Here is a 16,035-nt window from a genome sequence, read left to right as displayed (position 1 = left end):
AGCCAGCCACAGAGCCAGAGCCAGCCCTAGACCCAGCGCCAGCCAGAGCGAGATGCAGAGCCAGCGCGAGCGCAGGGCAGACCGCAGGGCGACCCATACAGCCACCGCAGGGCCAGTGCCAGCCATGGAGCCAGAGCGAGCCGTAGAGCCAGCGTCAGCCAGAGTGACTGCAGAGCGGAGCATGCGGCGAACCGCCGGGCGGAGCGCAGAGCGGACCGCACGGCCAGAGCCAGCCAGAGTGAGCTGCAAGGCGGACCACAGGGCCAGAACTAGTCACGGAGCCAGAGCGAGCTGTGGAGCCAGCACCAGCCAGAGCAAGCCGCAGGGCGACGGGCCAGCGCCAACCAGAGCAAGCTGCAGAACGAGCGCCAGCCAGAGCAACCGCAGGGTGACGTGCAGGGCGGACCGCAGGGCCAGAGCCAGCCGCAGGGCCACAGTGAGGTGTGGAGCCAGCGCCAGCCAGAGCAACCTGCAGAGCGAGCGCCAGGCAGAGCAACCTGCAGAGCAACCACAGAGTGGACTGCATGGCGACATGCAGGGCGATGCGCAAGGCCAGACTCAGCCAAAGCGAGCTGCAGAGCAACTACAGGGCAAGGCGCAGGGCGACGTGCAGGGCCAGAGTGAGCCGCGGAACCAGCGCCAGCCAGAGCGAGCCATGGAGTGACCGCAGGGTGACCCAAACGGCAGATCGCAGGGCCAGAGCCAGCGTTAGCCAGAGCGACCTGCAGGACGACTGCGCGGCGGACCCCAGGGCGACACACAGGGCCAGAGCCAGCCATGGAACCAGAACCAGCCAGAGCGAGCCGCAGGGCGACCTGCATGGCCAGAGCCAGCCGCAGGGCCGGCCAGAGCCAGCCGCAAAGCGACTGCAAGGCAGACTGCAGGGTGGCCCGTGCAGCAAGCGCAGGGCCAGAGCCAGCCGCAGGGCCACAGCGAGCTGCAGAGGGAGCGCCAGCCAGAGCAACCCACAGGGTGACCACACAGTGGACCGCAGGACCAGAGCCAGCCAGAGCGAGCTGCAGAACGACCGCAGGGCCGACCGCAGGGCCAGCGCCAGCTAGAGCGAGCCACGGAGCGACTGCAGGGCGGACCGCAGGGCAACGCATAGGGCCAGCGCGAGCCGTGGAGCCAGAACAAGCTGCAGAGTGAGCAGCAGCCAGAGTGACCTGCAGGGCAACAGCAGAGTGACGTGCAGGGCCAGAGCGAGCCGCAGAGCCAGCGCTGGCCAAAGCGAGCCACAGGGCAACCGCAGGGCCAGAGCCAGCACCAGAGCCAGAGCCAACCCTGGAGCCAGCGCCAGCCAGAGCGACCCGCAGGGCAACCGCACAGCAGACCGCACAGCAGCGCACAGGGTGAGCGCAGGGCAGACTGCACAGCGGACCGCAGGGCAACGCGTAGGGCCAGAGCCAGCTGCAGAGCCAGAGCCAGCCAGAACGAGCCGCGGAGCTGGCGCCAGCCAGAGTGAGCTGCAGAGCGAGCGCAGGGCAACCCACACGGTGAGCGGTGCGCAGACCGCAGGGCCAGAGCCAGCCAAAGGGCCAGCCAGAGGCAGCGCAAGCTGCAGAGCGAGCGCCAGAGCGACCTGCAGGATGACCACAGAGCGGACCCCATGGCGACCTGCAGGGCCAGAGCGAGATGCAGAGCCAGCACCAGCCAGAGCGAGTGCAGGGCCGAGCGCAGGGCGACCCATACAGCCACTGCAGGGCCAGCGCCAGTTACGGAGACAGAGCGAGCCGTGGAGCCATCACCAGCCAGAGCAAGCCGCAGGGCGACGGGCCAGTGCTAATCAGAGCAAGCTGCAGGGCGACCCGCAGGGCCAGCCCCAGCCAGAGCGACCTGCAGAGCGACCGCAGGGCGAGGCGCAGGGCAACGTGCAGGGCCAGAGCCAGCCGCAGGGCCAGCGTCAGCCAGAGCGACCTGCAGGGCAACCGCACGGCGGACCCCAGGGTGACATGCAGGGTGACGTGTGGGGCCAGAGCCCACCAGAGCGAGCCGCAGGGCGGCCCGCATGGCCAGAGCCAGCCGCAGGGGCGGCCAGAGCCAGCCGCAAAGCGACTGCAAGGCAGACTGCAGGGCGGCCCGCACAGCAAGGGCAGGGCCAGAGACAGCCGCAGGGCCACAGCGAGCTGCAGAGAGCGCCAGCCAGAGTGACCCGCAGGGCGACCACACTGTGGACCACAGGGCCAGAGCCAGCCAGAGCGAGCTGCAGAGCGATGGGCAGGGCCGGCGCCAGCTAGAGCCTGCACCAGCCAGAGCGAGCCGTGGAGCGACTGTAGGGCAGACCGCAGAGCGACGCACAGGGCCAGTGCGAGCCGCGGAGCCAGAGCAAGCGGCAGAGCTGGGCAGAGCGCAGAGCAGACTGCACAGCCAGAGCCAGCCAGAGCAAGCTGCAGGGCAGACCGCAGGGCCAGAGCCAGTCACGGAGCCAGAGCAAGCTGTGGAGCCAGCAGCAGCCAGAGCAAGCCGCAGGGCAATGGGCCAGTGCCAACCAGAGCAAGCTGCCACGTGAGCGCCAGCCAGAGCAACCTGCAGGGTGACCCGCAGGGCGACCACAGGGCCAGCGCCAGCCAGAACGAGCCACAGGGCCAGCGCCAGCTGCAGGGCCACAGCGAGGTGTGGAGCCAGCGCAAGCCAGAGCAAACTGCAGAGCGAGCGCCGGGCAGACCGACCTGCAGGGCGACCGCAGAGCGGACTGCATGGCAACGCGCAGGGCGATGCACAAGGCCAGACCCAGCCAGAGCGAGCTGCAGAGCGACCACAGGGCGAGGTGCAGGGCCAGAGCGAGCCGTGGAGCAACCACAGGGCGACCCGCATGGCGGACCGCAGGGTGACGTGTAGGGCTAGAGCCAGCCGCAGAGCCAGCGTCAGCCAGAGCGACCCACAGGGCGACCGCACCGTGGACCCCAGGGTGACATGCAGGGCGACGCACAGGGCCAGAGCCAGCCACGGAACCAGAGCGAGCGCAGGGCAGACCGCATGGCCAGAGGGAGCCACGGAGCCAGCGCCAGCCAAAGCGAGCCACAGGGCAACTGCAGGGCAGACTGGGGGCAACGCACAGGGCCAGAGCCAGCACAAGCTAGAGCGAGCCGCAGGGCAGACCACACGGCGAGGCGGTGGGCCAGAGCCAGCCGTGGAGACAGCGCCAGCCGTGGAGCCAGCTGCAGAGTGAGCGCCAGCCAGAGCGACCCGCAGGGCGATGGGCAGGGCCAGAGCCAGCCGCAGAGCCAGAGCCAGAGTCAGCGCCAGCCAAGGCGAGCCACAGAGCCAGCTTTGGCCAGAGCAACCCGCAGGGCAAACCACAGGGCGACAGGCAGGGCCAGAGGCAGCCGCAGGGCCAGAGCAAGCCATGGAGCCAGTGCCAGCCAGAGCAAGCTGCAGGGTGAGCGCCAGCCAGAGCACGACCCACAGGGTGACTGCAGAGCGGACCACAGAGCGGACCACAGAGCGACACGCAGGGCCAGAGCAAGCCACAGAGCAATCTCAGGGTGATGCGCAGGTCGACCCGCAGGGCCAGAGCGAGCCGCAGAGCCAGCGCCAGCCAGAGCGAGCCGCAGAGCCAGCGCGGGGCAACCGCAAAGCGACACACAGGGTGACCCACATGGCGAGCGGTGAGCAGGGCTCAGAGCCAGAGCCAGCCGCAGAGACAGAGCAAGCGCCAGCCAGAGTGACCCGCAGGGTGACTGCAGAGCAGACCGCACGGCAACCCACAGGGCCAGAGCCAGCCACAGAGCCAGAGCCAGCCAGAGTGAGATGCAGAGCCAGAGCCAGCCAGAGCGAGCACAGGGCAGACCGCGGGGCGACCCCCACGGCGACCATAGGGCCAGCGACAGCCGCAGGGCCAGCCAGCGCCAGCCACGGAGCCAGAGCGAGCCACGGAGCCAGCGTCAGCCAGAGTGACCGCAGAGCGGACCGCACAGCCAGAGCCAGCTAGAGCAAGCTGCAGGGCAGACTGCAGGGCCAGAGCCAGTCACGGAGCCAGAGCGAGCTGTGGAGCCAGCACCAGCCAGAGCAAGCTGCAGGACGACGGGTCGGCGCCAACCAGAGCAAGCTGCAGCATGAGCGCCAGCCAGAGCGACCTGCAGGGTGACCCGCAGGGCGACTGCAGGGCCAGAGCCAGCCAGAGCGAGCCGCAGGGTGGGCCGCAGGGCCAGAGCCAGCCGCAGGGCCCCAGCAAGGTGTGGAGCCAGCGCCAGCCAGAGCAAACTGCAGAGCGAGTGCCAGGCAGAGCGACCTGCAGGGCAACCGCAGAATGGACTGCATGGCGACATGCAGGGCAATGTGCAGGGCCATACCCAGCCAGAGCCAGCTGCAGAGCGACCACAGGGCGAGGCGCAGGGCCAGAGCAAGCCGTGGAGCAACTGCAGGGCGACCTGCACGGCGAGGTGCAGGGTCAGAGCCAGCTGCAGGGCCAGCCGCGGAGCCAGCGTCAGCCAGAGCAACTCGCAGGGTGACCGCATGGCAGACCCCAGGGCGATGTGCAGGGCGACGTGCAGGGCGACGCGTGGGGCCAGAGCCAGCCAGAGCGAGCCGCAGGGCGACCCGCGTGGCCAGAGCCAGCCAGAGCGAGCCGCGAAGCGAGTGCAGGGCAGACCGCAGGGTGACCCACACAGCAAGTGCAGGGCCAGAGCCAGCCGCAGGGCCACAGCAAGCTGCAGAGATAGCGCCTGAGTGACCCGCAGGGCGACCACACGGCGGACCACAGGGCCAGAGCCAGCCAGAGCGAGCTGCAGAACAACCGCAGGGCGATGCGCAGGGCCAGCGCCAGCACCAGCCAAAGCGAGCCGTGGAGCGACTGCAGGGCAGCGTGAGCCGTGGAGCCAGAGCAAGCTGCAGAGCGAGCGCCAGCCAGAGCGACCCGCAGGGCAACCGCACAGCAGACCCCAGGGTGACGCACAGGGCGAGGTGCAGTGCCAGACCGAGCTACAGTGTGAGCCGCAGGGCGACGCGCAGGGCCAGCGTGAGCCGCAGGGCGACCGCCAGCCAGAGCAACCCGCAGGGCCAGTGCGAGCCGCAGGGCGACCACACGGTGGACCCCAGGGCCAGAGCCAGCCAGAGCGAGCTGCAGAGCGACTGCAGGGCGACGCACAGGGCCAGAGCCAGCCGCAGAGCCAGAGCCAGCCAGAGCGACCCGCAGGGCAACTGCAGGGCGGACCGCAGGGCGACGCGCAAGGCCAGAGCCAGCCGCAGAGCCAGAGCAAGCTGCAGAGCGACTGCAGGGCCAGAGCGAGCTGCGGAGCCAGCAATGCACAGGGCGAGCCACATGGCAACCACAGGGTGAGTCGCGGAGCTGGCGTTGGCCAGAGCGAGCCGCAGGGCAGACCACAAGGCGGACCGCACGGCGACATGCAGGGCCAGAGCAAGCTGCAGAGCGACTGCAGGGCGGGCCTGCAGCGCCAGCCAGAGCCAGAGCGGGCCCCATAGTGAGCCAGCACCAGCCGTAGTGCCAGCACCATCCAGAGTGAGCTGCAGCACCAGAGCCACACAACTAGTACATCTGGTCCTTAACTTGTCTTTGATTAGCTGATTAAAAGACTAATTGTAGAGACCTATGTAAAGGAGCCCCCTCAGGCTCTTATCATTCCATGTTCTCATTTAAAGGGCTCTTCATGTACTTCTGCTTCTTTCCCTTGGCAGCGCCAACTTGGGACAGTTTGAAAAAGTGTGGGTTTAAGCCCATTACCATCCCCAGCACTGCACAAGCTTTTGCGCAGCTTCCCAGTGAAGCAGTCCAGCTTAAAAAACAAAAAACAAATTTTGTTCCCCCCACCCCCAAAAGCAGGGTCAGCTCCTCACACCAGTGAACAAATGCTTGTATCAGCACCATACAATGGCAAGAAAGAGCAGCAGCAACAGGTTAAGTAATGCTAACAAAGAGTTACTTATCAAACTGTGCTCCTAATGCATAGGAGGGAAGCCAAGTCACACTGACCTTAAAAAAAACAGGAGTTGAAAACATTCAATTAAGGAAAACTCAAAGCAACAAGAAGTTGGGAGAGAATCTAGAAAATAAGAAATCCTGACATACCTACAGTCTCCTTTATACTACCAACTCATTGTAACAATAGAGTTCTTAACAACAATGTAGCATCTAAAATTGTCGAAAGAGTTTAACACCTAAAATAAAAGGACACTGATATCCTGTAATATAGTAGTTTCCAGAAATGAATTATTCATAACTTAGATACTACAGATTTATCAGCACCATCCTCACTACCATCCTAGTTTTGCGATTTTAGGATTATTTAAAACACACATACCATCAACACCTTCATGAAGAGAGACAGCACACATCTTCCATACTCTGTGTACATATGTGTGTGTGAGTGCATACATCACATGAACAGAGCTAAACATTTAAGGATGTAAAACTATAGAAGTTTGTTACACTGTAACATCAAATGCACAGTGAAGTAGAAAGGTCCCCCCCGTTGTAGTAGAGGCTACATACAGCAGCAATAAACAGTAGACATTTCAGACAAATATAGTTTAAGTTGAAGTACAATATATTTTAAAAGGACACAATCTAGTATCAGTAGAATTTTAAGATAACACACACATATGCAAGCCAAAAGAGAAACTCTGTCTACATGAGGTAGTAAATACCAATTACTGATAGAAACTTCCCAATAAAGAATGATACAAGTATTAAAAACTCTATGTGCATTCATATTGAGTTGTGTAGTAATTTAAATTGACTTTTAAAACATATATATATTTAGTGAAAAATAGAGTACTCTTAACCTAGACAAAAATCTAATATTGCTTTAGATTTTTCAGAAAAAAAGATGTCACAACTAAAGGAAGAGCCCTACCTGTTCAAGCTATTAAACAGCCTTCAAAAAGAAATTGTGAAACACTAAATCTTGACAATCATTTCCCCTTTCCCTTAGCTAAAAATGCTGTATAAGTTATATGTGTATTCTGACTTTGAAAAATAGATCTGTAAAGAAATTCAGTTTCAAAAATATTTACACCTTAAAAGCACTACAGAAGGACAAAAACGTTATAATGTTCAAGCCTGAAAATAAGTAAAAGACAACAGTCACAACACCAACACACTGCTAGTTTAAAGTACATGTGAATTTGGCAATACATTTTTTAACTTAAAAGGTTTTCCAATAAAACAAACCTAATTCATTTAGTCACTCACTTTGGAAATAACAGACTTCCTCCTTTTGGCTCCTCCTTTTTCTTCACTCCCCTCAGTAAACTCTTGACAACTTTCACGAACAGTTTCTTTGATAGCACTCTTAACAGCTGGATGGGACTTCAATACAAAAACATCACACTTGAAATTTAAATACCTTCCCAAACTACAGAAAAATATTAACTACACATATTAAAATTTGCACTGTCATCCATAAGTATCTGAAGATCTAAGTAACCTCTGGTTAAAGCTGCAAGAATATTAAAATGTCTTATTTGATTTAATAATTCTCAATTTAAATTGAGAAGTGAGAGTATTTTCATTATCTAACTTTCAACCTCTCATGCATTAACAGCAACTTATATTCAGACTACAAATACTGCAGGGGAACATTTTCTGAAGTGCAATTTAAGAAACGGAAGAGTTCCGAGTCAAACACAACTTGACAAGATCTTTGCCCAAGAGATGAAGTTACAAATCAATTTCAACACAGGGTACCTTTTCCAAACAGCACTGAACATAAGGCAAATTCTACAAGGTTTTTTTGTATGTATCTATAAATGCAATAAAGCCAATTGTCACCAACAAATGCAAGAAGCCAATATCCACTACCTAAAACTTTTGTCCAATTTTTCTTTTAAACAATGCCTAAAAAGCACAGTTGAGCTTCTGCTTGGCCAAGTCGTCCATTTTTTAAATTAGCTGTCAATCCTAAGTGAGCATAGAAAGCAATTTTTCTTTTCCTGAAAACATGAGCAGATTAATATTTCAAAAGCCTAAAAGATCAAAGTAAAAAGACATGGAAGTAGAGCAGGGGAAGGCAAACTTACTATTTTTAATTCCATTACTTTATGGATAGTGTTCTCAATATTAAAATCAGCAGAACTCCCTCAACTCTTAATTTTTTCCTCCCATTGAGACAGTGATTCTAGATTAAAACCCAAGCCACAACCTCCCTTCTATCCTCCACCTCCCTAAGAATTACAAGCAACGTCCGCAAAGCATAAATATTGCCTTTGTAGCATTGTAGCTACTTCTGTTAGCTGAACGTAAAATGAAGCTCTCAAAGACTTACCAAGACAAAGTATGCCCAGGAAGGAATTAAAAAAAATTAAATTAAAATTAAATAAAAAAAAAAAAATCTGTGAACAATTAATTCCTCCATATGAATGGCTGATAAGTCATGCCCCTTTAATCTAAGCCTATCTCATATCCAAACTAAAAATTCAATTATTCTGAGATCTCATTCTGAATATCCCACTATCAACTTATTCTGCATGTGGCCAGACACAGAGTTCTCTACTCACCCTTAATTTTCCAGACACTGGTGACAGCTACATTGTCTTCCCTGCCACTGTCCCACAAACTGTGCCTCTTCTGAGTAGGTGAGATTTTTAAAAACTAGGAATTTATATGTAGATCAAACATCTTTAACATGCATCTTTTCCTCTCCAACACCACAGCTAAAAACCTTGTCAGTCTACTCATAACCACACGTAGTGATTACTGCAACATAGTGGCTGGCCATAACACATAGACCTACTTTAAATATTACTGGAAAAATCTAATTTTCCTAGCTTATCACTTTGTCCACATCACTTTTCCACTGACTCTTCAATCTCCATGAGAAGCTACATGCCTCCAACTTTCAAGATCTTTCACTGTCTATATTTGCCCTCTTTTGTACCCCTCCTCATCAGCTACTGAGGTCTCAGCTTCTGCCTCTGCTACTTTCAACCATTTTTGTTTTTTTATATGCTGCCCCTAAAATGAGCAAAAGCTTCCCCATAAACATCCATAAAACTACATGACTACCTTGCATCAAATTGTTACTTCACCTATTTCCCTTCTCCTGCTAAGAAGGAAGGGGGAGGGAAGAGGGAAGAGAAAAAAAAACAAAAAACAAAAAACACAACCCTCCCTCAAAAACACAACTGAACTTAATTATGCCAGGTGCAAAGAATACTGCCCATCAGGCTGATGAACATCCTTCCATGTTTCTTTATACTCTGTTCACCCATTGTCTCATCTTCAGTTGTAAAGGTTATCTTTCTATTCTCCAGTTGTATACAATATAGGTATTGGTTTATGACTGGGGCTGCTGGGTGCTACTGCAGTGTGAACTGAAATTCCTACAACTTTACTACACAAGGAAATGGTGAAGAGGTATGCTGATTTTTTTTTTTTTTAAATACAGTCTTCTTTAGCCATGTTCTCCTTTAAGCTAGGCATATAGTAGCAAGAAGTCTTGTGAAGCAGAGATTACCAATGCAAAAAAGGATATCTAACATTTCACATGAAACTAGTGAGGAACATTCAGAGAGGCCGATTTTTGTTATTTGTACTACAGTATTATCTAGAGGTCCTAGTTTGTGATCAAGGTCCATTGTATAAAGTACCGTCCACACAGATGGCCTGTTGCCTTTAGGATGTTCTGAGCAAGGAAGTAGAAACAAAATAAGCAGGAAGAGGCCAATTTCCTTGTCTTTAGAGTAACTTTGGGACTTCTGATGGATGGATGGCTATAATTTAAGCCTCAAAGGTTTACCAGAAGAATATGAAACAAGGGATCACTGACAGACAAGGATTGATTCAAACGGGCTATGCGAAAGTTTTTTTGTTTTTTTTTTTTTTGGGGGGGGGGGTAAGAAGGAAATGTAGAATTACTTCCAACAACTAGAAGCAAGAAGGAAGATACAGTACACTAAGATATCACATACTGAAATGCTACAGGGTATTTGTGGAGAGCAAATACTTGCAGCTTAGAAGGTAAGAAGTAAGAATGAACGCTCCATAAAGGCAAAGATACTATACAGGCACATTTAAAAATTAAGATGTTTAGAACTTGATATGCATTGTGAGAGAGCAATATTATAAAAAGCATTCAACTTTTAAAAACTTTAGCCCTATGCTCTGAAACTATTAACACGATCCCTCCTGAACTTCATTATAGTAAAATGACATCCCCAATTATATAAAAAGAACCATCTTTACTTATGTTGCTGAAAATTTGAGATCAATTGTAAACAACAATAGCAACATTAGTCCAACCTGCAAGTCAATGACACAGATCAATAAATTATTCCTCTATAGCAGCTAAGCCATCATTGCTTTTTCACAATATGACAACACAGATTGAAGTATTCGCAGACTCTGAATCACTTACCTGCTGATGAGAGAATTTCACTTTGGGATTGTTGTCAATTTCCCATAATCCCTCATTAAAACCTTTTCTTTTATTTGGTTTGCCATATTTATCTTTATTTTCATAATAAGGGAATATATCCTTTGGTCCCAAAAATGCCCTTCAAGAGATTAAAACACAAGTTACCAGAAACATCACATTTTAAAATTGCTACTCTTTTCAAATTAACATAAAAGCACCAGGTATTATCAAAAACCAATATTCATTACTGAGGCATCTGAAGTGATATTCTGTAATGCACAAAGTGCTGCTACTGAAGCATCTTAAGTCTTCTAAACTTTTGCCTTTTGACAACCCCAGTTTTCCATTACTTCTACCACACACACCTCTCTCCTAGGTGTTGAGTGCCCGGGTAAGAAACATCCAATACTATGCCTCGTTAAGATTGCAACTGACAGAGCAACCCGCCACTGCCAAACAGAAAGATTAAAAACTGAGCAACTGACTGATACACGGAAAGAGCAGTTGCTTCCTTAGCAAACCAAGCTAAAATGTGGAGAAATAAAGACTCCTTAAATCCTGAAAGCAACACAAGATGAGTAAGAGTATAAGAAGGTATGGCTTCAAACTAAAGAAAAAGCTTTCAAAATTAAATTAAAAACAATGCAGTTAAAAGACAAAACACAAGAGAAATCTTTATTACATCTGGAATGACAAAACAAAGTTGGGATACAATGTTTGCCTAGATCTTTGTAAGAATGCTATTCAGTTTATCCTGAAAGACATGGAAAGCCAGAAGAAAAAATTCACAATTGTATTAAATGCTTGAAGAAATAGGTTCTCAACATTTTTGCCTTTAAGTATCTTGTATATCTGTAGGAAAAGCAGCTTATCAAGGAAAATGATAATTTTGCTGTTCAAAGCTACTTAAAAAGGCCTATAAAAACTTTGCTTATGATAACGGTTTGAAATGAGGTGGTACAGAGTTGGAAATAAACTTCCAATTTTCTTTGGATATTCTGATTTTTAATTCATTAGCTTTTTCTAGTTTAAGTGTGAAGAGAGAAATATTCAATAATTTTATTTCTTTATTGAGCTAGTAAAAGTGTTAAATTGCTCCTTATTTTAAGTTTCGCCATCCCTATTCATAAAAGGGATGTGAAAAGAAAAAACATCTTATTTAATCTACTCTCAATATCTAGGGCTTAAAAGTGCTTCTTTTTTATCTTTGTCTTCATCTACAGAAACTGGCCTTCCCTCAGGCAGGCAAGAAACTCCCCACCACCACCCCAAAATCCATATATTTTATCTGTAGTGCAAGTTGCACAACTGAAACTATTAGACTAGCACCTTTTCCCACAAATTGCAGCATCTACATTATTATTTTTCTAAGCTAGGAAAACAAGGTAATAAAGTGCTAAACACCAATATTCTGCTTTGTATTGCAGAACATCAAGGCACGTGGAGTTTCTGCTGTACTCCCACATCCTCTAGGGTTAGGATTTCATAGTACCAATCCACCTGCTGTTAATAGCAAAACAGAAAACCTCAGTGACCTACCTTCTCATTTTCACCCTGTGCATATACCCAGCTCTGTCTGACAAAGTATAAATCTAAGACCCAATTGCTTGCAAAGATGATGCTACTGGTTTTCTGAAATAGTTTGAAACTTACCCCCTACTCATTTGGGTAAGAAAAAGAGAAGCTGCAACTCATCTAGAAAGCTTAAGCATTTCCTACTCCAGCAGTAAAAGTATTAATTATGCACAGCCTAATCTATCACAGTGGCTATCACCCATCTCTGCAGAGGAAGGTTAGAGAGCACCCAGTCAAGGAACCATGCACTTGCAACCAGCAAAGCCTACTTAACCAGAGCTTTGGGGGGGGGGGGGGGGGGGGGGAAACAGACCAGAGGAGAGAGGAAACATTGCTTCTTTTCTTTCCTTTGCCCTAAAAGGAAGCGTTTTTCCAGGGTTGCAAGTCTCTAGGGGGAAAAAAAGAGGGGGCAGGAGAAGGAATAAAGGGGGGGGGGGTGAAGAAAGAATTCAAACCTTCCTTCCTCTCCCCACAAAAAAAGAACTGCATCTATATAAAGCTCTATGGAAAGATGAGAACAGTGAAAGAAATGCATGGTTATAGGAGCCAAACGTGCACACAACTTGTTGACAGAGAAGTCACTTCTTAAAGAGAGTCAAGTAGAAACTAATCTCAGTGACAGCTGATTATGCTTTCTTTTTAATACATCATAATACTGTATTTTCTCTACCATGATTTATTTTTAAAGATAGGTAGAAAGTACCAGTTTAAAGAGATTTTTAGATTTTTTTTATGGTACGAAGGAGAAAAAAAGCTTTCTGCAAGCTGCACAAAAAATGGAACAATTGTACAGACAGCTTCTAGCTCTATGACCTGCTTTACAATACCATTTGCAGTTTATTAAAAAAGTGGGAATAAAAAGTGTTAGGATTTCCCCCCCCCCATAAGTCAAGCAGCAAATCTAACACTGAATTAAAGATCTCTGCAATCTACAGTAGAACAATATTATGAAGTAATATGACACCTTTCACTATAATTGGCAGAGAACAGCATAAAAACATTTAAAAGCAGGAGAGCAGAGTCCTTTCAAAGCAAATGTTACATTTCATTGCAGAATGTTAGTGTTGCCAAAAATATTCATCTTTCTTGGATATTTCACAGGGTGGCTGGCATGAAGCTAACTGGGGTGAGACACTGGGCTTCAAATGCACCTCTGCACTTTTTCCTCAATATTCCCTCCCCCTTTCTCCCCCCCCCCCAAAAAAAAAAAAGGGACTCAAATGCTGCTTATTCCATAGTTGTCAGCTTTATTTCATTTTCCTTAAGAACAAAGTTTTGAGGATACACAGGACTATAATTAAAAACCTCTTACAAAAGAAAGAAAAATGTCAATCATACCACTTTGGGTAGGATCTTGCTTTTTTACTGAGTAGGAGAAAGTGCATGTTGAAGGGAATAGTAGACTATAACCACACCATTTCACAGCAAATGTGGAAAGAAAGTTGCCTATCTTACCACTAGAGATTAATTTAAGAAAAGATAGTCTGCTACTGAATCATATAGTTTTCAAATGCACTACATAGAGGCAAGCTGTTAAGTTACTGTCAAGACATCCTGCAGTGAAAACAACACGCCCTTTAATCTAAAGGACTTACGTCTCATGAGTGCCAAAAAAGAAAATAGGCATTTTATTCATAGGAGGTTTTACTGCTCCATCTGGAACTTCGTCCACCTAAGGGAAAGAGAGACTAGAATTAAAGTTTAGTAACAATTAAGTGTTTCCCCCTAGACTGTTCTTAAGTATTAAATTGAAGAAACAAAATACTATAGAAAAAGTAGAAGAGTAAACAAAATGGGTCTCAAGGATTATATATAAAAAACACAAAAGAAAAAAGAATATTAATGAGTATTACAACAGAAAATAGCATCAACACTTTTCAAGTTACCATTTACAAAAAAGAAAAAAGAAGAGAGAGAAAGGATGGACTATAGGTAAAAAGTAGCATTCAATCCCTCCCTCCCAAATACCACATCCTCCTCACCACAACCCCATAGCAACACTTCCTGTCCCCCATACTGAACTGATGACTTGCCCAAGCCCAAATGTCATACATTATGAAAAATATAGAGGTTATTAACATTTTTTGTTAAAATGATTCTTAATCCAACACCATCTTTGCAAAACCTCTGTTAATGAGCCTTTTATCTAAGGATCCCACAACCAACTCAAGTAAAGTAGTGAACTTGTCATCGGTCTTCAAGGGAGCAGGGAGAACAGGAAAGAGGACTAGGAGACTTCTCACATGCTCACTCCCTCAACCTATTCTATAGAAAAAGCTGTAGGAAAAGTTAACTGTTTAATAGTAAAGGGTATTCCTACCATAACTTAAGGGTGGTTTTTTTTTTTTTGGGGGGGGGGGGTGTTGTCAGAAAGGATCATTTCTGTACCATTTGGTTCTTGCACAGTCTCACAGTTTGTTGTGCTACTGGTATAGCAGTCTTCATTTCTAAAAATGAACTTAAATTATGCAAAAACTCAAGAGCTTTTGTTGCTTTATCACAAAAACAGAGTATCAATTTATCTATTTAAAAATATCTACACATTTCACAAAAAGACATACAGAAAGCTTTAAAGAAATAAATACAAAGTCCAATAGGATTTTTTCCTCCTCAAAACATTATTAATGAATTCATTTCAGTATTTTAAGACTCTCAAAAAAGTACTGCTTGATTTTGACACAAAACTAATACATATCTTTGCATAGAGAATTCTAGTATCCCTTCCCCAACTTAAAAAAAAAAAAAAAAAAAACCTAACAACAGCTAACAACTACTAGACAGCGCTATATGTTAAAAAAAAGAGAGACTTACAAAGCACCGTAAGCCAAGAGCAAACCAGTGTGGGATCTGCAGTGTGATGTAGAATTCACTTTCAGCAACAGCAGTGCTACCGCCCCCACACACACAGGTGAATAGAGGCACAACATGATTTATCTGTTTTCTTCTCTATAGGTGTCTGAAAACACTCCTTTCGACACAAAAGTGGAAAAGCAAAAAAGGAGACTAGGAAATAAGGATGAAGGAGGAAAAAAAGGGCAGGTAAAGAGGCAGCAGCAGCCTGCACACGGAGGAGAGGGTGTCTTACCCTGGCTGGCCAATGGGGATAACCTTTCATCTTGGCAAAGATCAAGTCTCCGGGTTTGAAATCTCGGCTCATGCTTTCACAGCGACACGACGCCTGCTGTTACCAGGCGATAGGGTCAAGGGGATGGGAAGGATTTGTACCTTCTGTCCCAGCCGCCGAGGTCCCACTGCCAGAGGGGAGGGGGGGAAAAAAACAAAAAAACAAAAAAAACCACAAACCACACAAAAACACCAAGGGATAGGAAGAAGGAAAGGATGCCAGAAGAGCATTCCACCAAGGGCAGCCCCCACCCCACCCCCAACACCCCGCCATGCCACTACCCTCCCCTCCCCGCCCACCTTCTAGTTAGAAGAGGGACGCTGAAACCAGCCTGCCAAATGCATCTACACACCCACCCTTCTAGCACAGGCAGTCCCCAACCTCATCTCCGACCCCAAGGCGCCCCTCCGCCCGCACACTGCAACCCCCCCCAAGCCTCGCCCCACCCTCCTTACAATCGCATAATATGCGCCCACCCCCGCTCGTGCTCTCTCACTACCCTTTCCCATGTAACCAATACCACACACCACGTATACGATATGTGCTTTTATACATAAATACATACGCACTATATATCTATACATACGTATACACACACCCCTCCACTAAAGCTTCCCCAAGGCCAACAGTGCTCCCGCCGTACCATCTGTCCCCACCCCACACGTATACGCATGCGCCAGAACAAGAAAAGGGGTGGAGGAACAAAATTCCACTTGCCCTTCCCCCGTAGCTTCAACCATTGCGGTCTCGTGTTCTACTCTCTACTACAATTATGTCCAATCCCACAGTTTACTTCAGCCTGCAGTAGAAAATACCACTGCGTTCCCTCCCTCTGAAAAGCTGGTTGATACCAACCGGAGGGGGGAAAAAAACAAACAAAAAAAGAGAAAGAAAAAATAAGCAAGCCCTGCTAAAAGGAGTTTAATCCCTCCTCGTGTGGGTGTGTAAGAGGCTAAAGGAGATAAGAAAGAAGTGATATTGTCTTCTTGCGTAAGAGTAGGTAAAGAGAGAGACCCTGATTCG

The 16,035-nt window shown here is 48.7% G+C and overlaps 1 protein-coding gene across 12 annotated transcripts in view; it reads right to left on the bottom strand.

Annotated features, from left to right (window-relative positions):
* LOC135324163 (lens epithelium-derived growth factor-like) overlaps positions 1 to 15,795 on the bottom strand; it is a 117,010-nt gene extending 101,215 nt beyond the window's left edge. Inside the window, exons 1-5 of one of the 12 annotated variants that reach the window (XM_064499794.1) lie at positions 15,599 to 15,795; positions 14,974 to 15,069; positions 13,484 to 13,560; positions 10,314 to 10,452; positions 7,151 to 7,267 (exon numbers count right to left, since the gene is read on the bottom strand). In XM_064499794.1, the coding sequence (XP_064355864.1) occupies positions 7,151 to 7,267; positions 10,314 to 10,452; positions 13,484 to 13,560; positions 14,974 to 15,069; positions 15,599 to 15,685 (516 nt within the window). In that variant the 5' untranslated portion in view covers positions 15,686 to 15,795. Of the gene's footprint in view, positions 1 to 7,150; positions 7,268 to 10,313; positions 10,453 to 13,483; positions 13,561 to 14,973; positions 15,140 to 15,598 lie in introns of all 12 variants that reach the window. The other 11 variants (XM_064499801.1, XM_064499792.1, XM_064499793.1 and 8 more) reach the window with 11 other exon arrangements.
* Between the last annotated feature and the right edge of the window lie 240 nt (positions 15,796 to 16,035).

Source organism: Dromaius novaehollandiae, chromosome W (assembly GCF_036370855.1).
Source record: "Dromaius novaehollandiae isolate bDroNov1 chromosome W, bDroNov1.hap1, whole genome shotgun sequence".
Taxonomy (NCBI): Eukaryota; Metazoa; Chordata; class Aves; order Casuariiformes; family Dromaiidae; genus Dromaius; species Dromaius novaehollandiae.
This window is presented reverse-complemented; position numbering and strand designations above follow the sequence as displayed.